Source organism: Piliocolobus tephrosceles, unplaced genomic scaffold (assembly GCF_002776525.5).
Source record: "Piliocolobus tephrosceles isolate RC106 unplaced genomic scaffold, ASM277652v3 unscaffolded_108, whole genome shotgun sequence".
Classification (NCBI taxonomy): domain Eukaryota; kingdom Metazoa; phylum Chordata; class Mammalia; order Primates; family Cercopithecidae; genus Piliocolobus; species Piliocolobus tephrosceles.
In genome coordinates this window covers 1801827-1823599 of record NW_022291865.1, presented here as the reverse complement: position 1 = coordinate 1823599, position 21773 = coordinate 1801827, and the positions used below count along the sequence as shown (strand labels likewise).

Below are 21773 nucleotides of genomic sequence, written 5' to 3'. Positions count from 1 at the left end.
CTGATACATAAGGACTACCATAGAAGTTACATGCCTTAATCCTGTAATACTTTCGTGTGGTATCATTCTGCCAATATATTGTCTACAGAGCCAAACCCCAAGTTACACAGCGCAACAGTACTTGTCAACCACTCCATCTCAGTGACACAGGTGCTAAAGTACCTCTCCCCTGAGGCAAAGTCCCCACACATCTGCAGTAAGTGCACATAAACAGAAATGGGCAGATTTTGAAAGTGAATGCAAACAACTTAATTCCAAAATATATAAACATGACAGAGGTCTAACATATGTCATGTTTTGATCAATATAAAGGAATATGTTTTTAACATATAAAAAACTGATCTCCAAGACTAAATCTAGACTTATCTACAAATAAATAAATTTTCAAACAGCCAGGGGAAAATGCATTTTTTCCCTGAGTCTCACTAAATCGTTCTGAATTCTGCTTCTCCTATCACTAATTCCTAATGTTATGTTAGAATGCAGAATTGTCTGCTCTTGGGAAAAATAAAGCATCTGTTTTTAATTCAAAGCTCTTGGGTATAGAAAAACTAACTATGGTTTTAGCTATCTGTGTCTGAGTTTATAAAACATGCACCAATGTACACTTTCTCCTTGTAGACTGAATGCAACTATAGAAATATTATCATAAAAAATATGTGGCCTGGAAGGAATCTCTGATGATGCTGAAGAACCTCAAGTTCCCATCATGGCTGGGAGTCAAGAGAAGGAGACGCTGCACACCTAAGTGCCGAATTAGCAGCCGAGGCTTTAGTGTTTGAAAGCAAATAATATAAAGCGAGGAGTAATGACTACAGTGGGTGTCAATTACCATTTTGCTACTTATGTAGGACTCGATTAACTTGGCAGCTTCTACAAAAAACATTCACGTCACAACATGCAAATTAGAAAACAGTTAATGTAACTGTGCCACTGTCAGCAAGGCCAGCTTGCATACCAGAGTTAAGAATGAGAGTACCTGTCTGCCTAGGGCTTAACATTCAAAGACATTTATCATCTGTGTTTTAAGGTTAAATTTTGTATGACCCAGTTTTCCTTCTTTGTTCACTATCCACTAAAATTAAATGCCTCTATGCTGTGCAAGAAATCACAGTGTATGATTTTACTATTTCAACCAATCCATAGGCCCTGGGGATTTGGCAGCAGAATTCAGGAGAAATGCTACCTAAAGTGATTGAGCTGTTGCTAATTCTACCTTCTGTTCCACTCAAGTACTTCCAGGGACTAACAAGGGAAGGCGAGGGCAACCGTGACTGACTAGGTAACCAGCTACTCTATTGTGACAGAAGAAACCAGGCAACACTTGATTTTCAAAAGATAATTTTAACTGCTGCCCTATACTACTTTTAGCATAGTTTGGCTTGACCTTAACAGCCATGTCCCTCATCTTAGGTAGAATAACCAAATCAGTTTAAAATTACTTGATCTATGTCACTGAAACCTGAAATATGCCATCACTAAGAGAACCCCCAAATAAAAAATAAAGAACTAAAAAACACAACCAAACCGAATCAAACCAAAAACCTCATTCTCTGTATCATACTTTAAAATAAAAATCCCTGCGTCACAGGTGCTTGCTCAGGGCTGCCAACTTCTATTTTTCGCCTGACAGACATCTAAAAGCACAAACTATGCTTGTAAAAACCAAAAAGTAAATCTCTACATAGGACGGTACTTATAAGTGGACCTACTGATACCACCTATGATATAATTAGTCTGTTTTCTTTAGAAAGTATCAGAGCAGAAACATCTTTGGTTAATTCTTTCCTCTACATGCAAAATAAAATATTCTTACACGATGAGACTGTTTATTATCTCTGGATCTTGATGAGTTCATCAATGCCATTTAGAAAAGGGGACAACACACTGGAAAAGCTGAGATAAAAATGGAAGGAACCAAGAGAGAGAGAAAACATTCAGTTGCCACGTTCCCATCACTGTCAGTTCCAACCGCCGGCAGAGAAATGCCAATAAGAAATAAAATCTCACACACATGCCACAGTTGTAGCCTCATCAGCTTTTCCAATGATTACTACTAGCATATTTTTGACTACAGCGGTCGGGATTTAAAGCTAGTACTTTTTAAAGCTGGGGATTTAAACTGTACTTTTAGCACAGTTTAGCTAATGCAACAGAAATATGATAATTTCTTCATTATTCCCCCACCCCCTGCAAAAAAAAATGAGATGAAAAGAGGAAAGTAGAATGGCAATTTTTAAGAAATGTTTTTAAAATCTGTCAGACTCATCATTATCATCCCAGTTTATCCACTGTAACTATAAGGAGAGAACTATGTGATTAACGTGACAAATCTTTGAACCAGTATTACAAGCATGTCCCCGTAAGTTTTTCCCTATTAAAATCTTTTTTGAAATGAAAATTAAATTAAATAACCTATCTTGGCTTGTTAAATACTGCCAACCCTTGCATTGTACACAGGGAAGGCAAGGAGACTCTGAGGTGTCACATGCCAAGAACGTATTTTCAGAAAATGAAGATAGGCAAGGCCCAAGTATACATGAGGCACACAATAGAAAAGGAATTTCGCCATCTGTGATCTCAAAATTACAAATGGAGAATGACAAACAATGAGTCTATATAAGGATATGTCTCTCTATATATTTATAAATATTTATATAATTTACCATGAAGACATGCAAGTAGTGTTATAGCAACTATTATACAATATAATACAGAAGGACTGGTCTTCCAATATTACAGTTGCTTTAGATAAACAGCAAATATGTCTTATCTATTGCATTCCTCTGTAGTGTTTGAAACTGGAGAGAAATTAAGATTCCACACTATGCTACATTTCTTATAAGAGACGTTATATGCCTCAATAGTGTTTTGAGTTTGTTTTTTTAAAAAGCTCAACACAGATAAAGAGAACAAGAGAAGTTCAGTGCAGCTTCAGGGCAGCTTTGATGCAGCATTAGAAGATGTTCACTTGGGGAGGAAATTATTTCTTTCTTTCTTTTTGTTTCCCAATTCAACTGCATTAGGTTTGGCAGCAAACACAAGGTCAAACAGAAAGCACAGATGTTTGCTAGAAGGCAAATTTCAACAGCAAGCAGACCAATTTACCTGACCTTAATACGGTCTTTACAACACAAAACACCTAGAGAGTATAAAAGAGCCCATTTTAAAAGTCTGGTAGACTTTCATTTTGCCTGATTCCTATTAGAAGAGTGAGATTAGAACAAGTACCTTCTTCTTTACAGCTTCATGAATTGAGATTGTATGAAAATCAGGCCAAGAAGCCCAAATATTGAACTAAAACACAGGAGAGGCAGGTAATAAAACATTAAAAAAGAAATATTTAGCCTATATTTATTTCCCCAGATATTAATTCCTTATTGGCTAAATGTATAAAATACAAAGTTTGAGGATTCTAACCCTCAATAATATATCTAATTGATTTCTAAATCTCAAGTCACATTCCAAAGCATTGTGCTTCCCTTGTATCATCTTGGAGGCTGATACCACAAACAGCTGGAACCCAGAAGACTTAAGGAAGCAGTTCGCTCTGGTCAGTTTTCCTTCTCAGGTTTCTAAAGGAGGACATTTAACAGGGAGGAAGGGGCATCTTCTATCTGGAAGGCTATTACCCCACACTTTCTCTCTCTCCCTAAACACTAAAGCCTGCAAAGTAGCTCTAGTTAGACTTTTCTTTCCTTTACCTAAGTTTCTTATTTTTCATAATAAAAATGTAGTCGGTTAAGACCTGTTGCTCTAAAAAAAAAAAAAAAAAAAAAAAATCAGGGACCTGAAAAAAAGTAATTGGATTTGATAGTACAACTAGGACCATAAAATAAAAGCAGAGAGATTGAATCAGATGAGACATACTAAACTTTAAAAAAAAATCTGAACTCCAGGGAGGGTACTAGGAATGAGGCAAAGTAAAGGTGTTCATTCTCAATACACGAAATAAACACACAAGCCAAATATGTATGAGTACTGGCTCCCTGGCAACAGACTTCTTACCAAATCCAATATCTGATCAATGGCTCTCCAGGGCAGGAAAGCTGTGAATGAAAATATCACACAAGAAGTTTCACTTTTGCTATATAATCTTTGAGTTGAGGCTTAAAAAAATTATGCAACCCCCCTAAAATTCCATTCTATCTCCTATCCTCAACTCTTTTGTTTCAAAGGCAGCTTAAAAAATGAGAGCTCATGTTCATAAGTTTCTCCCCCTTGGATTTTTTGCTCTGTTTCTCCTTCTTGTACAAAGACATTGGTGCCTAATCTGCTTGCTGCCTGCCTTAGGTAATTCCTTATCATGTATTTATGTCTTCTTATAATTGATCACGTTACTTTCTTTTGCAAGAGAAGATCAACACTGATTTTTTTAAGTAGACAGTACAGGGACATACATGCATCAGGTTTAGGAGGAAGATCTCACACCTTTCAAAGAGATGCAGCCTGGCTCCTATCTGCTGAGTTTACTGGCTGGCTTACTCTTCCCTGGGGGGGTTTTAGTGCTGGCTGAGTGGTGGTGAAGGCTGCTGGATCCTTTCAGGCCATTCTTGCTGGGTTTGCAATGCTCTTGTTGGCAGGACCTCCTGGAGGAGGAAGATCCTGAGTGGCTGGGAGGTGACTTGCTTCTCCCCAGATGTGGGGATGAACTCCTCTGGTCATGGTGGGGCCGTCCAGCCCTAGATGGTGAGGAACTAGATGTGCGAGGCAAGGATGAGCTTCGAGGAGAGGCACTGGGACTCCTGCGAGGGACAACTGGACTCTTGGGTGGCGTTTTTGGATTGTGAGGAGATCCTGGACTCTTGGACTGAGTAGTGCTCCGGGGTTTCTGAGATCCATTTTGAAGAATTTGGGCCAGGCGGGAGAAAAGGTCTGAGTCGGAGTTACTACTCCCTAGGACTTTATATCTGCGTAGCCTTAAAAGAACAGAGAAAATATATTTTTATTTTAATTCATTTCAAGTGTGCCTAAAAAGTCACAATGTCCCAAAATCATAATCTGAATGTGTAGAAATCAGAAAATAGACTAACAGGATACAGGGTTACTCTGCTATATACCAGTTGTATGACCCTGGACAAATTCTTTAATCTTTCCCTGCTTTCAATGGGAACACTGTCTATCTCATAGGGTCACTGCACAGACCAAGGGCAGTGACCCAAGCACTTAGATGAACATCTGCCATGAAGAAGCCCTTAAATGATATTAGTTCCTTTCCTCCTACACCATGTTTACTCTGCTAATTTTCAGATGAATTTAATTAATTGTCTCTAGCATGTTAGCACATAAGACAGAGAGTAAACTATATTGTGTAAGGATGCTAGGACAGGAATCTTACAAACACAAAATCCCACAATGTAAGTGTTTTTTTTTTTTTTTTTTTTCTGCCAAGGCTCTGTCACCTCTAAGTCTTCAGCATGAACTACACTAAGCAACAAGAGGAATTATAGATAAATGTACATTCCACTCATTTAATAATTTCCAAGAGAAAAGAGTAGTCATTGGTTTCTGTGGAGCTCAGTTTGTATTCCTCAGTTAATAGCCTCAGTTAATCTTCAGTTAATAGCCTGGGATTAAAGAGGGTGGATGCTGGAACTGACTGCCCTCCACCCCCCCACACTGGCAACTGAGCTTGGGCCTCAAGCTGTACCTGTAGTGCACACCTGGCTAATTTTTGTATTTTTTGTAGAGACAGTTTTGCCACATTGCCCAGGCTGGTCTCAAACTCCTGGGCTCCAGCAATCCTCCTGTCTCAGCCTCCCAAAGTGCTGGGATTACAAGCATGAACCATAGCACCTGGCCCTTGGGCCTCAGAATTCTAAGAGTATTCATATGAACAGCAAATGTGTTTCTTGTCCTAAATGTCCTTCTGATTTGGCCTAAGAATCAAAGAAAATGGAACATATAAAAGCGTCTTTATGAACTATAAAGCAGTGGTTCCCAATCTTTTTAGCACCAAGGACCAGTTTCGTGGAAGACAATTTTTTTTCCATGACAGGGGGAGGAGGGGCAAGGATGGTTTTGGGATGAAACTGTTCCACCCTAGATCATCAGGCATTAGTTAGATTCTCATAAGGAGCACACAACCTAGATCCCTCCCATGTGCAGTTCACAACAGGGTTCGCACTCCTATGGGAATGTGATGCCACTGCTGATCTGAGAGGAGGCGGAGCTCAGGCAGTAATGCTCACCACCTGCCGTGCAGCCCTGGGGTGGGGGGGGCCTGCTATAAAGCAGTCTACAATATATTTTAGTGGCAATGCCAAATTAGGTAGTGAGAAGGACCCTAGGGCCCCTGTAATAATAAAATTATGCTAATGGAAAGTATACAGCAAAGGAAGAGACAAATGAATGGAACAGAGCATTGAATCCAAAAAGATCCCCATGTTTCTATGGGAAATTAGTATTAAGATACCACAAACTACTTGGAAAAAAACTTCACATCATATATAATGATAAACTTTAGATAGACAATACATTTATACACAAAGCACAAAACTATAAAGGTACAGGAAATTACTACCTTTTAAAAAAATATTAGGGTTGAAGGACCTTCCTATGCATGATATAAAACACAATTAATAAAAAAAATTCAGTTCTATGAACACTAAACTTTTCTATCAAAAGGCACTACAACCCAAGTTAAATTCAGACTAGGATTAAATCTCTTTGATATAATTTGTAGAGAAGGGGGTTAGTTACAGAAAGTAACCCAGGCCTGGCGCGGTGGCTCACATCTGTAATTCCAGCACTTTGGGGGGTTGAGGTGGGTGGATAGCTTGAGGTCAGGAGTTTGAGATCAGCCTGGCCAACATGGCAAAACCCTGTCTCTACTAAAATACAAAAATTTAGCTGGACATGGTGGCGGGTGCCTGTAATCCCAGCTACTCGGCAGGAGAATCACTTGAACTTAAGAGGCAGAGGTTGCAGTGAGCCAGGATTGCACCACTGCACTCCTGCCTGGGCCACAGAGCAAGATTCCATCTCAAAAAAAAAAAAAAAAAAAACACACAACAGTAACCCAATAGAATGTTTTGACATGAAAACAGCCAACAACTCATAAAACGATCCTCCCACCTCAGCCTCCCGAGTAGCTGGGAATACAGCTGTGTAGCACCCATGCCTGGCTAATTCTTACAGAGATAAGGTTTCACCATGTTGCCCAGGCTGGTCTCAAACTCCTGGGTTCAAGCAATCTGCCTGCCTCAGCCTCCCAAAGTGCTGGGATTACAGGTGTGAGCCACCACATTTGGCCCTGGAAAGCACTCTTCACTGGTTTACCACCTCCTGATATTTTCCCCTCTTCCTCAAAATATAAACATTCTGTGGTCAAATATATCATGATAATATTTAAATAAAAAGTATAGCATGCAGTAGATACTAAAGCAGTATCTTTACTATGTATGGTTGTACATACCATCAGACCTAGGGAAATCTTCTATAGGATTTTTTTGGTTTAATTCATTATAATCAAGATAAACAGCACTGTTACCAGGGTCCATTTATCAAATCATGGACAATGTATTCACTAGCATTTGACATCATATTTGAAGCACTAGCAATCTTTCTCCCCACCTAGGCAACTCCAGTGGCAGAATCTGTCTGATGTAATTATCTTGGAAATCTGGAGTCTACCGAAGGCTTGCAACTTCCAGGAGAAGGCTTGGACTGTCAATAACAGTTAATTTTAGTCTATTTCAGATCTTAGCACAGTAACAGCTACCCATCCCCCATTCCTGGCCCTGTGGCAGGCAGTTGTGCACTTATTTCTGGAGCAGTTTGCACACAGCTTACAAGAAGCAGGTGGGCAAAAAGAACCCTGTCCTCCAATTATTGGGGATATGTGCTCTGATTACTCATAGCTGGTTCTGATCACAGAAGAGCAGAAAAAGAGGTGGGTAGTCATTCTTACATTTTTCCCTATTGTTACAAACTGGTTCTCCTCTGGCTGAAGTAACTGCTAGGGGATTAAAAGGGCCAGTGCTCTTTTTTTCCTTCCCTCATTTTTCTTTTTTCCCTTCTTCGGAGCCAGATATTAAAGACTTGTGTATTCAAAACCAACCACATATACTGGGGAAATCAGAAAGCTATTATGCTTAGCCAGAAAAAAATACAGGCTTAGAAAAGGTCTGAGACCTTAGGTTTACATCTCAGGGTGGTCCTCAGCACAGAGACAGTCTACAACCATCAAAAAACAAACAAATTAGCTAGGTGTGCTGGCATGCACCTGTAGTTCCAGCTACTCAGGAGGCTGAGGCAGGAGGATCACTTGAGCCCAGGAGTTAGAGGCTGCAATGAGTCATGATTATTCCACTGCACTCCAGCCTCGGTGACAGAGTGAGACCCTGTCTCAAAAACAAAAAGAAACAAAAACAACCCCCAGCAAATCCCGAGGAAAGGGGAAAATTTTATTTTCAGAGTTACCACATTATTAGATTCAAATATCCAATTTTCAACAAAAATAAAAATAAAAATAAAAAAAACATACACAGAAACAGGAAGGCATGGTCCATTCAAAGGAAAAAAAAATCAACAGAAATTGTATCTGAAAAAGACCTGATGGCAAATCTACTAGACAAAGATTTTGAAACAACTGTCTTAAGGATGCTTGAAGAACTAAAGAAAGACACGGAGAAAGTCAAGAAAACAACGTGTGAACAAAATGGAAATATCAATAAGAGACAGAAAACCTGACAAGAACCAAAAAAAATTGGAACTGAAAAGTACAATCACTAAAATAAAAAATTCACTAGAGGAATTCAAAAGCAGATTTGAGCAGGCAGAAGAAAAAAATCAGCAAACTTGAAGACAGGACAATGCAAAGTATTGAGTCTGAGGTACAGAAAAAAAAAAGGAGTAAAGAAAAGTAAACAGAGAGTAAAGGGCCTGTGGGGCCATCAAGCAGACCTGCATGCACACTGTGGGAGTTCCAGAAGGAGAAGAGAGTAAGAGGCAGAGAGAATACTTAAAAAAAAAATGGCTGCAGACTCCCCAAAAGTCATAAGAGACATGAATATACAACATCCCAGAAGTTCAACAAACTCGAAGTAGGATGAACTCAGAAACCCACAATGAGACACATTATAATCAAACTGTCAAAAGACAAAGACAGAGAATCTTGAAACTCTCAAAACAATTATCAGAACACTTCTCACCAGAAACACTGGAGGCTGGAAGTACTTCAGTACTTTAAAGTACTTCTTTTAAAATGCTACAAGAACTGTCAACTAAGAATCTTGTATCTGGCAAAACTGTCCTTCAAAAATGAGGGAGAAATTAAGACATTCTCAAATAAAAGCTAAGGGAGTTTGTTACCACCAGATCTGCCTTGCAAGAAATGCTAAAGGGAGTCCTGTAGGTAGAAATGAAAGGACGCCACACAGGAACTTGAAGCCATATGAAGAAATAAAGATCTTAATAAAGGCAAACACATGGACAATTATAAAAGCTAGTATTTTGTAAGAAGTCTATAACTCCACTTTTTGTTTTCTGCATTATTTAGGAGACCAATACTTTCTTTTTCTAACATTGGTTTGTAACTCCACATTTTGTTTTTTACGTTATTTAAGAGATTAATGCATTTTAAAAAGTATTAGTTTATGTGTTTGAACACACAATGTATAAAGATGTAATTCTGTAACATCAACAACTGAAAGGAGTAGAGATGGAGACTGAAAGGAGCAGAGTTATTGCATGATATTGAAGTTAAGCTCATATAAATCCAAATCAATGTTATAACTTTAGAACTTAAGTGTAACACAACAATGTGAATGTACTTAATACCACTGAACTGTACACTTGAAAAAGACATAGCCGGGCACAGTGGCTCAAGCCTGTAATCTCAGCACTTTGGGAGGCCGAGGCAGGTGGTTCACTTGGGGCCAGGAGTTTGAGACCAGCCTGCCCAACATAGTGAAACCCTGTCTCTAGTTTAAAAAAAAAAAAAAAAATTAGCCTGATGTGGTGGCAGGTGCCTGTAATCCTAGCTACTCAGGTGGCTGAGGCATGAGAGAATCTCTTGAACCGGGGAGGCAGAGGCTGCAGTGAGCTGAGATTGAGCCACTCCACTCCAGCCTACGTGACAGTGAGATTCTGTCTCAAAAACAAACAAACAAAAAAGTCAAGATGCTAAATTTTATGTGTATTTTACCACAATAAATTGGAAAAAATAAAATGATTAACCTGGATCAATCTGATTACTTCCACTGCACTAGGCTGTAAGGCCTGGGAAAGGCAGGAAAGAAAGATACTGAGAAGAGGGTAACACAGAAACGATGCCATTGGTGGTGTACAATAAAGCAGATATAGAAATGGTGTTACACACTTAACACAGGGACAGCACACAGCATTACCTGGCTTCTACTCCAGGCCTCGTGGGTGGCTTTCCTGGTGGTGGCCGAGGAAAGAACTGAGATGAAGTTGAGCTATTGACTTGATCTGTGTTGACCCATGAAACTGGCCTTGGAATTTTGCTCTTTCTAGACTGGGAGATGATGGGTGACAGAAAGCTATCTTCAGCTGACCTACTCAGTTGAGAATCTACTGTCAGTCTTGAAAAGGGAGTGAGCACTTCCTCCTCACAAAAGGTAGCAGGAACAGTAGCTAATTTCTCCTCTAGCAATTTATCAGAGGCACTTGAGAGGTCACCAAGGAAGGACTTGAATTGTCTTTTTTCCACCAGAAGCTTGACTAGGTCTGGCTGATAAGCTTTCTTTTGGAGGAGTTTTTCTTTTGCAGAAACTGAAGAGGATGATTCCAAAGTTGAGTCGATCTCTTGTGCCAAAACAGGGATTCGGCTATGTCTAGTTACAAAGGATGACCTAACCATATCCTTCCGGGTTGGGGCACCATGTTCATTCTCTGAAACACAATGAAATAGTTCTCCATTTCTAGGGGCAATTTTCTCTCTCTTACCCTCTTGGTGCAAAAAAGTAGAGAGGTCTCCTTGATGACCCGGCAAGTCTTCACTCATGATGTCATCATCCTTAGATACCTTATTTTTTTGTATTTCTGCCACCTGGCCTATCTGACCTTCAACATGTGGGTCAATGTCTCTGGGAGAAATTTCTGAAGTTCCAACTGTCAGAAGCTTCATTATCTCATTATTTTTGTCTTGATTTGGCACCACACTAAAAGTCTGTGTTTTCGTCACATTAAGAGGTTCAGTAGTAGCTGAGTGATCCTTTTCCACAATTACCAAATCTCCTGGGAGAGAGGAGATCTCAATACAATGCTGCCCTCTACTTAATTTCTCATCTTCATTATCTGACTCTAAAAGGATGCTTTTCTCTTCAGTTTCCCCAGGGAGATTTTCAAATTCTCTCACAGCCAGTCTGTTACGATCAGGAAGTTCTTTTGGTCCCAGGTCTTGAGATTTGTTACTTTCTCTAATGTTGGGTAACACGTCATGACCAATGTGATCTATCTGAAGCCCCAAATCTGTTCTGCTTCCTCCACTAGGAGGTTCACCCTCTGTCACAGCCAAGCCAGAGTTTTCCCTTGGAGAGTAAAGTTCCACAGTGGGCTCCATGGGCTGAAGATCTTTCTTCTCTGGCTGTTGACCATAGTGAAAGCTTCCTGAAGTTGACTGTGTAGATGCCACAGAAGGTCTAGGAATTGTAATCTGGAGAAGGGGGAGAAAAAATTAAAATGCAACTATGTAAAATATCAATACAGATGCATGCTGTGAGATTTAACATCTCAAAATCTGATTTATAGGAAGGATACAGATGTTGACCAGGTCTGCCCAACTTACATGAAAAATGAACAATTCTGAATAACAATGAATGACACTTAAGCTACCCTACTCAGAAACTGTGCAGAACAGTCTCTCCCTGTAGGTTTATCCCTGCTCCTTCTTTGGTGTGCTGTATGCTCTGGAAGTCTAATTTCTACAGATTGCACCATCTGGGCTTCCTTGCTTTCTGATTTGTGGTTAGATCTGCTCAATGGATGGCACCAACAGACAATCAGAGGATTAGAGGAAAGAGAGGGCTGGGTAATGATTATCCTTGCTTCCCCGCTGAGGACTGTGGCGCTGGTGACGGCTACATTCCACTATCCCGGCCACAGCTCCCTTCTTGTGGCCTCTCTCTCAGCTACTACCCTCATCAAGTTCTGCTTACACCCACTTCAACTCCCCTTTCAGGACTCATGGTAGGAATGGCTCCCTCTGTTGCTGGTCCTATTGGCTCTCTTAACTCTGCCCATACATCTGTAAAAAATTCCTTACATTAAATTCTCTCCAAGTCCCTTTGAGTATGCCATCTATTTCCTGCCAGAATCTAGATATAGGATTACAGGAAAAAATTACTGGCAAATAATTGCTCACTGAAAAACTCCAAATTTTCATGCATTTTGTTGTTTTCCATAAATTCTATTAAATACTAGTATTATTATATCTTCCTATAAGTAAAGACATACAAAGATATTTAGTAATGTTTTATGATTTCTCTAATTTTTTCCTTCTTTTTTTTTTTAAGACAGGGTCACTGTGTCACCCAGGCTGAAGTATAGTGGTGCGATCTTGGCTTACTGCAACCTCTGCTTTCCAGGCTCAAGTGATCCTCCCACCTCAGCCTCCTGAGTAGCTGGGACTACAGCATGCACCATCACACCTGGCTGGTTTTTGCATTTTTTGTAGAGATGGGGTATCACCATGTTGCCCAGGCTGGTCTCGAACTCCTGAGCTCAAGTGATCCATCTGCCTTGGCCTCCCAAAGTGCTTGGATTACAGGTGTAAGCCACCACACCTGGCCAATTTTTTTTTTGTTGGGTGGGGCGGTGTTGTCTTGCTGTGTCACCCAGGCTGGAAAGCAATGATGCAATCTTGGCTCACTGCAACCTCCGCCCCCTGGGTTTAAGTGATTCTCCCTGCCTCAGCGTCCCGAGTAGTTGAGATTACAGGTGCCCACCACCACACCCAGTTAATTTCTGTATTTTTAGTAGAGATGGGATTTCACCATGTTAGTCAGGCTGGTCTAGAACTTCTGGCATCAGGTGATCTGCCCGCTTTGGCCTCCCAAAGTGCTGGGATTACAGGCGTGAGCCACTGTGCACAGCCCACACCTGGCCAATTTTTAAAGATCAAGCGGGCCGGGCGTGGTGGCTCACGCCTGTAATCCCAGAACTTTGGGAAGCCAAGGCGGGCAGATCACCTGAGGTTGGGAGTTCGAGACCAGCCTGGCCAACATGGAGAAACCCCGCCTCTACTGAAAATACAAAATTAGCCAGGCATGGTGGTGCATGCCTGTAATCCCAGCTACTCAGGAGGCTGAGGCAGGAGAATCGCTTGAACTCGGGAGGCAGAGGTTGCGGTGAGCTGAGATTACACCACTACACTCCAGCCTGGGCAATAAGAACAAAGCTCCATCTCAAAAATAAAAAAAATTAAAAAAGTCAAGCCTATGAGAAGTGAAACTCTACCCCCCTTCCACTGAGGTAATTTTAATTCTATATGAATAAGATTCAACATCTAACAAGAATGTCCTTCCTTAAGATACCTAAAGTTTTTATATTTTCACATCACCTAAAGTGACATGTAAGTAGGCTGAAAATAACTATATAAACTGATAAAGAAAAACAGTCTTTTTGAGAAATCAAGTAAGTTCAAATCACTTAATGAGACCCATTAAGTTCTAGGAAAACTATAGAAATTGGTCTGAATACAATGCAAAATGAATTTGGATTAGTCATGGGAGATTTAGAGTCAATCTCTAGTCCAAAGACACCAAGAAACCACGTGGTTCCAGGGTCAGCTAAGATGTTTCTATCTATTTCACTTCATGTCAGGAATACTGTGAGTTGGACATGGATATGTAAAGCTCATGGACATGTAAAGCTTGTCCTAAGTCCAGCCCAGGAAAAATACACCTAACTAATGTCCTGGAATAGCTCCCAAATGCAACCAGGGTCTTGAGGATCTTTCAGACGAATCCAAGACAGGCAATTTGGGTTTAGATCTAAACTCTTAGAATAAGCGCAAATCTAAAATTACCTTGGGAAAAAGCATTAGGTTCTATTGGTGCTGTTTTCCTTCAGGAAGTTATCTCATACTTCTGTTTTAATTATTCTAAAATAAATTTAGACAGATGGCAATTTTCTAGTATATTTTGAAAGTGATTTTGAAATCTAAAATTTGTAGTAATTCACTTTTCAAAATTTACTTCTTAGTAAATGGACCCAAAAGCGACCATGGTAAGAAAAGCAAATGTAAAATTATATTAAATGTCAAATAACAAGGAAGATGATAACCTATATCCAAAATCGGGCCAGGTGTGGTGGGTCACGACTATAATCCCAGCACTTTGGGAGGCCGAGGCAGGCGGATCACCTGAGGTCAGGAAAGCGAGACCAGACTGGCCAACATGGTGAGACCATGTCGCTACTAAAAATACAAAAATTAGCCAGGCGTGGTGGTGGGCACCTGTAATCCCAGCTACTCAGGAGGCTGAGGTGGGAAAACTGCTTGAACCTGGGAGGTGGAAGTTGCAGTAAGCCAAGATCGTGCCACTGTACTCCAGCCTGTGTGACAGAGGCAGACTGCTAGACTCTGTCTCCAAAAAAAAAAAAAAAAAAAAAAACCAAACAAACAAAAAACAAAAAACCAGTCACCTCATTATTACATGTAGTTCTAACTACATCAGCCAAAATGAACAGGGCAGTGCAATAAAAATAATACTCTAGGCCGGGCACGGTGGCTCATGCCTGTAATCCCAGCACTTTGAGAGGCTGAGGTGGTCGGATCATCTGAGGTCAGGAGTTCGAGACCAGCCTGGCCAACGTGGTGAAACCCTGTCTCTACTGAAAATACAAAAATTAGCTGGGCGTGATGGCGGGCACCTGTAATCCCAACTACTCCGGAAGCTGAGGCAGGAGAATGGCTTGAACCCAGGAGGCAGAGACTGCAGTGAGCCAAGATCGTGCAACTGCACTCCAGCCTGGACAACAGAGCGACACTCTCTCAAAACAAAACATAACCAACAAAAAACTCCATTAGTCTTCTGAGATTGAAGCTAGGGTTGAATTTCTACAGTTCTGAGATTAACTCATTTTAGATTCAGGATATAAATGTGTATGTATGTATGGTATAAAAAAAAGAGTGACAATCTTATACATAGAAAATATATATGAGCCAAGCAAGCATGGTGGCCTGTGCCTGTAATCCCAGCTATTCAAGAGGCTGAGGCAGGAAAACTGCTTGAGCCCAGGAGTTTGAGACCAGCCTGGGCAATATAGCAAGACCCCGACTCAAAAAAACAAAACAAAACAAAACAAAAACAAAAACAAAAACAAACCCAACAATAAAAATATATATGAATCACCAGACAGGAGAATTTTTCTTGAAAAGATTCTGAGCAATTATGATAAACTGTGCATAAACTACTCTCATATAATATTTTCATAGTACTTAAATTTCATAAGATATTGCCTAGATCATTTTTACAAACCCCATTTCATAGCTCCTTTGTATTTTAATTGGGTACTATTATCATTTTATTATTATTATTCTTATTTTTTGAGAGACACAGTCTTGCTCTGTCACCCAAGCTAGAGTGCAGTGGTGCAATCATAGCTCACTGCAGCCTCCAACTCTTAGGCTCCAGCAATCCCTCCACCTCAGACTCCCAAGTAGCTGAGACTATAGGCATGTGGCACCACACCAGCTAATTAAAAAAAAATTTTTTTTTGCACAGACAGAGTCTCACTATGTTGCCCAGGCTGGTCTTGAACTCCTGGGCTCAAGAGATCCTTCTGACTAGGCCTCCCAAAGTGCTGGGATTACAGATATGAGCCCAGTGTGCCCAGTCAGAGTACTATTACTAACACAAATTCACAAATGAGGAAAAACACAATCAAGAAGTCATAAATAGGACTTCAGGATTTTGAAAGTTGTGCACAGCACAGTACAGCCTACTGACATGTTCTACACACTCTCAAATAAAATCGTGGAAACTGAGTCTGCAATAACATTATCTGACAAAATAAATGGAGAAAACCTAGGATCAGTAGTTGAGTATAGAGAAGAGAAAGCTAATTCTAAGTGTAGCTGCAAATAGCTTCCTCAAACTATAAAGACATAAAAGCAGTTCTCATACTTGGGGCGCTCTACAAATGGACCAAATAAATAATCTGCCAGTAAGCCATATGCATCTTTTATATCTTTAATTTTCATAATTCACAAATATTTCATTACAGCATTAATCAGATCATTTCCTTTATTCTGTTCTGTAATTGTATCATGTACATCTTTCTAAAGAATTAGAAAAGGATCTCAATATTTTCCATTTCTTTCACAGTTTCTTAGTTCTATTAATGCCTAGTACTAAGTTTGACCAAAATTAGTGTCTTAATTAATAGTTCAGGTAAAGCAGCCTCACTATTTTTCAGTCACCCCATGTTTCAAACTAGCCACTAGTGAGAAACAATGAACTGCAAACCAACTACCATTTGCATTTTAACTTATAAATTATCCTTTTATTTTTCTCTCATTCAAGGATTGTAATGTTACTAAGATAATAAAAACTTTGCAAAATTTAACATCCGTTCCGAATAGCCTTTCTTCCAAATGAAAAGAATGTGGTATATGAAATCTCCACATTCTCATTTTTATTTGTTGACAAAGACAAATAATTGAGCAGAGATACACATATTAGAATAATCTATTGGTACCTAATACAGCCTGGCCTATTAAGGAGTTAAGTTTTAGCCATTCAAATTCCATCATAGACCTCTCTTGTCTAAAGCAGCTTCATATAACACTTTATAGAAGTGTTGAAAATTATAGGCCGGGCACGGTGGCGCACACCTGTAATCCCAGCACTTTGGAAGGCAGAGGCGGGCGGATCACCTGAGGTCAGGAGTTCGAGACCAGCCTGACCGACATGGAGAAACCCCATCTCTACTAAAAATCAAAATTAGCCAGGTGTGGTGGTGCATGCCTGTAATCCCAGCTACAGGATTATAGGGAGGCTGCAGCAGGAGAATCACTTGAACCCATGAGGCGGAGATTGTGGTGAGCTGAGATCACACTACTGCATTCCAGCCCGGGTGACAGAGTGAGACCCCGTCTCAAAAAGAAAGAAAAAAAAAAAAGAAGTCCAAGAAGGCAGAATGGAGGCACCCAGCCTCTGCTGTCCTGTTACCCAAGCCCAGATTGGGCTGGAGTCAGGAGGGACTTCCTGTTGTGGGAAAAAGGTAAGCAGAAGAGCCTCATCAGCCCTCACTGCCACTGCAAACACCTACAATCCTTACTACAAGAGTACCCACAGTACTCGCAAGCCTGGAGCCTAGTTTGGAGAGCTGCCAAAACTTCACACAGCTGCTTTGCTCCAGATTAGGAGAACAAGGTGAGCATGCCCGCCCACCCCTGTGAACCAAGCTGCCACAGCTTAGTGCCACCCAAAGCCCAGAGCCACTTCTGGAGTATACTCTGTTCTGGGGGCCAGAAGCCACTGCACCTCTCCAGCTCTTGGGCTCCATCTTCATTCCACCAAGATCACACAGGTAGCTGGTGTCTACAATGTCATGACCCTGACTGCTTGGAGCCTGGGCTCAGGTCAGCTGTGATTCGAGTCCTGCCCAGCAGGAAAACTAACCCCTGCCATGCACACTTCCAGGTAGAAAAGCAGTTTGGCAGTACCACACAGGGCAGACACACCCTTGAGCAGGAGAAGCTTCCAAACCACTGAGGAGCTGACCCACCCTCAGGTCAGTGTATGTGCCAGCACTCAGGGCCAGCTGGCTCAGGCCAGCTCCTGGCAGATACACCCCCAGGCCAGCTGAGCGGCTGCACACCTGTGCCTTGGACCTGAGAAAAACAGCCTGCTGAGCCTGCCCCTGGCAGTTATGCCTCCCAGACCAGCCCAGCAGCCATGAGTCCACGCCTCTGGTCAGAGTGACAGCACTGTGGCCCCAACCCCAGTAAGCCAGACTTGAAACTAGCTGACCCACTTGTGTGTACATGCAGACCCTGACCTGAGAAGCAGCCTGGTGAGGCCACACTCAGAAAAACCATGCCAACACTGCCACAAACTCTCTCACCTTAGGCCACAGAGACACTTGCAAACATCACCAGCATGGGTTGCAGCTGAAGAAATTGCATGAAGACTACACAATTGCATCCACCTAGCATCAAAGCCAAGGCACCCCACCTAACTGCTACCCCAAGACCCAAGTCTTTCCCTATGAAACCTACTCCATAAAATTAGGATAGTCAACTGTTCCACCAGATGCATAGATATCACCATAGGGACACATCAAACATGAAAAAGCAAGGAAATAGGACACCTCCCAAGGAATGATAATTCTCCAGTAAAAGACCCCAATCATAAGGAAATATACAAAATCCCAGAAAAAAATCTAAATAATAATTTTAAAGAAACTCAGTGACATACAAGAGAATAAAGAAAGACAATTCAATGAAATCAGAAAAACAATTCATGATTTCAATGAGAAATTCAACACAAATAGATATCATAAAAAAGAACCAAACAAATCTTAGCACTAAAGAATTAAATGGGCCGGGTGTGGTGGCTCACGCCTGTAATCCCAGCACTTTGGGAGGCTGAAGTGGGCAGATCACTTGAGGTCAGGAGTTTGAGACCAGTCTGGCCAACATGGTGAAACCCCATCTCTACTAAAAACATAAAAAATTAGCCAGGTGTGTTGGCATGTGCCTGTAATCCCAGCTACTTAGGAGGCTGAGGCAGGAGAATCGCTTGAACCATGAGGCAGAGGTTGCAATGAGCTGAGATCACGTCACTGCACTCCAGCCTAGGCGATAGAACAAGACCCAGTCTCAAAAAAAAAAAAAAAAAAAAAAAAAAGAATTCAGTGAATGAAATAAAAAATAAAATTGAGAGCTTCAACAACAGACCAGACCAGGCAGAATTTCTGAACTTGAAGACAGGTCTTTTGAATAACAAAAATAAAATGTTTTAATGAAGAAAACCTACAGGATCTACTAGATTTTCTGTATTTTATTTGTTTGCTTAAAAAATAAAATAACCAGGAACAAATTTAACCAAAGAAGTGAAAGATCTCTACAAGCAAAACCAGAAGACACTGATGAAAGAAACTGAAGAAAATATACAATAAAATGGAAAGACATCATGCTTTTGTATTGGAAGAATTAATATTGCTAAATTAATAGTGTTTAATGTCTATAGTACCTGAAGTGCTACAGATTCAATGCAATCCCTATCAAAATACCAATGATATTTTTTGCAGAAATAGAAAAACAATCTGACCCCAAAGAGCTAAAGCAAGCCTAAGCAAAAATACAAAAGAAAACAAAAGCTGGAGGTATAACACTACCTAACTTCAAATTATACTACAAAGCTATAGTAACCAAAACAGCATGGTACTGGCATAAAAATAGACACACAGACCAACAGAACAGAACAGAACAGAGAATCCAGAAACAGATCCATTTATCTACAGCCAACTGAGTTTTGACAAAGGCATCACAGCATTCACTGGGGAAAGAACAGTCTCTTCAATAAATGATGCTGGGAAAACTGGATATCCACATGCAGAACAATGAAACTAAGGCTCCCATCTCTCACCTTATATAAAAATCAGCTCAAAATGGATTAAAGACCTAAATGCAAGGCCCGAAACTACAAAACTAGTAGAAGAAAACACAGGGTAGGCTGGGCGCAGTGGCTCACGCCTGTAATCCCAGCACTTTGGGAGGCCGAGGCGGGTGGATCACGAGGTCAGGAGATGGAGACCATCCTGGCTAACATGGTGAAACCCTGTCTCTACTAAGAATACAAAACATTAGCCGGCTGTGGTGGCGGGCGCCTGTAGTCCCAGCTACATGGGAGGTTGAGGCAGGAGAATGGCATGAACCCGGGAGACGGAGCTTGCAGTGAGCTGAGACCGCGTCACTGCACTCCATCCTGGGCGGCAGTGCAAGACTCCATCTCAGAAAAAAAAAAAGAAAAAAGAAAAAAAGAAAACATAGGGTAAATGTTTCAGAACACTGATCTAGGAAAGTACTTTATGAGTAAGACCTCAAAAGCACAGGCAACAAAAACAAAAATAAATGGGATTATATCAAACTAAAAACCATCTTCACAGCAAAGGAAAGAGTCAATAGAGCGAAAAGATAACCTACAGAATGGAAGAAAATATCTACAAACTATTCATCTAACAGGGGATTAATATCCAAAATATATAAGAAACTCAAACATCTCAACAGCCAAAAAATAAAAGGAAAAGAAAAGAAAAACGTCTCATTAGAAAATGGGCAAATGGCCTAAGCAGACATTTCTCAAAATAAGATATATACAAATGGCCAACAAATATATGAAAAAATGCTCAATATCACTAGTCATCAGAAAAATGCAAATAAAAACCACAATGAAATATTATATTGCCCCAGTAAAAATGGCTATCAACAAAAAGACAAAAAATAACAAATGCTGGCAAGGATGCAGAGAAAAGGGAACTCTCAAATACGGTGTTGGTGGGTATGGTTTGGCTGTGTCCCCACCCAAATCTCATCTTGAATTCCCACGTGTTCTGGGACGGACCCAGTGGGAGGTAACTGAATCATGGGGGCAGTTCTTTCTCATGCTGTTCTCATGATAGTGAGTAAGTCTCACAAGATCTGATGGTTATTATAAGGGGGAGTTTTCCTGCACAAGCTCTCTTTGCTTGCTGCCATCCATGTAAGATGTGACTTGCTCCTCCTTGCCTTCCACCATGATTGTGAGGCCTCCCCAGCCATGTGGAACTGTAAGTCCAATTAAACCTCTTTCTTTTGTAAATTGCCCAGTCTTGGGTATGTCTTTATCAGCAGTATGAAAACAGACTAATACAGTGGGACTGTAAACTAGTACAGTTACTATGGAGAAAAGTATATAGGTTCCTCAAAAAACTACAAATAGAACTACCATACAATTCAGCAATCCCACTACTGGGAAGATCAGTATATCGAAGAGATATCTGCACATTCATGTTTACTGCATCACTATTCACAATAGCCAAGATATGGAATCAACTCAAGTGTACGACAACAGGTGAGTGGATAAAGAAAATGTGGTATATCAGCCAGGCACAGTGGTTCATGTCTGTAATCCCAGAACTTTGAAAGGCCAAGGCAGGTGGATCACCTGAGGTCAGGAGTTCGAGACCAGCCCGGCCAACATGGCGAAACCCCATCTCTACAAAAAATACAAAAATTAGCCAGGCATGGTGGTGTGAACCTGTAGTCCCTGCTACTCAGGAGGCTGAGGCAGGAGAATTGCTTGAACCCAGGAGGCGGTGGTTGCACTGAGCCAAGATCACCGCCACTGTACTCCAGCCTGGGCGACAGAGCAAGACTCTGTCTCAAAAAAAAAAAAAAAAAGAAAGAAAATGTGGTATATATAAACAATGGAATGCTATTCAGCCATAAAAAATAAATCCTGTCATTCATGGCAACATGGATGGAACTGGAGGCTGTTATGTTAAATGAAATAAGCCAGGCAAAGAAAGACAAATACCATATGTTCTCACTAATATATGAGGAAGTTAAAAAAAAACGATTTTATGTAAGTAAAAAGTAGAAGAGAGGTTATTAGAGGCTGGGAAGAGTAGCAGAAACGGGGAGATAGGGAAAGATTTGTTAAAGGATACAAAATTACAGCTAGACAGAAGGAATAACTTCTAGTGTTCCATAGCACTGTAGGATGATTATAGTTAACAATAATATACATTTTCTTTCTTTCTGGTTTTTTTTTTTTTTTTTTTTTGTTTTGAGACAGAGTCTCACTCTGTCA

The 21773-nt window shown here is 40.7% G+C and overlaps 1 protein-coding gene across 5 annotated transcripts in view; it reads right to left on the bottom strand.

Moving 5' to 3' along the window:
* Nucleotides 1-2610: 2610 nt before the first annotated feature.
* LOC113219838 (tau-tubulin kinase 2) overlaps nt 2611-21773 on the bottom strand; it is a 174738-nt gene continuing 155575 nt past the window's right edge. For all 5 annotated transcript variants that reach the window (XM_026447835.1, XM_026447837.1, XM_026447836.1 and 2 more), the window contains 2 exons: nt 10353-11623; nt 2611-4919 (listed from right to left, as the gene is read on the bottom strand). In XM_026447835.1, coding sequence (XP_026303620.1) covers nt 4457-4919; nt 10353-11623 — 1734 coding nt within the window. In that variant the 3' untranslated portion in view covers nt 2611-4456. The remainder of the gene's footprint in view (nt 4920-10352; nt 11624-21773) is intronic.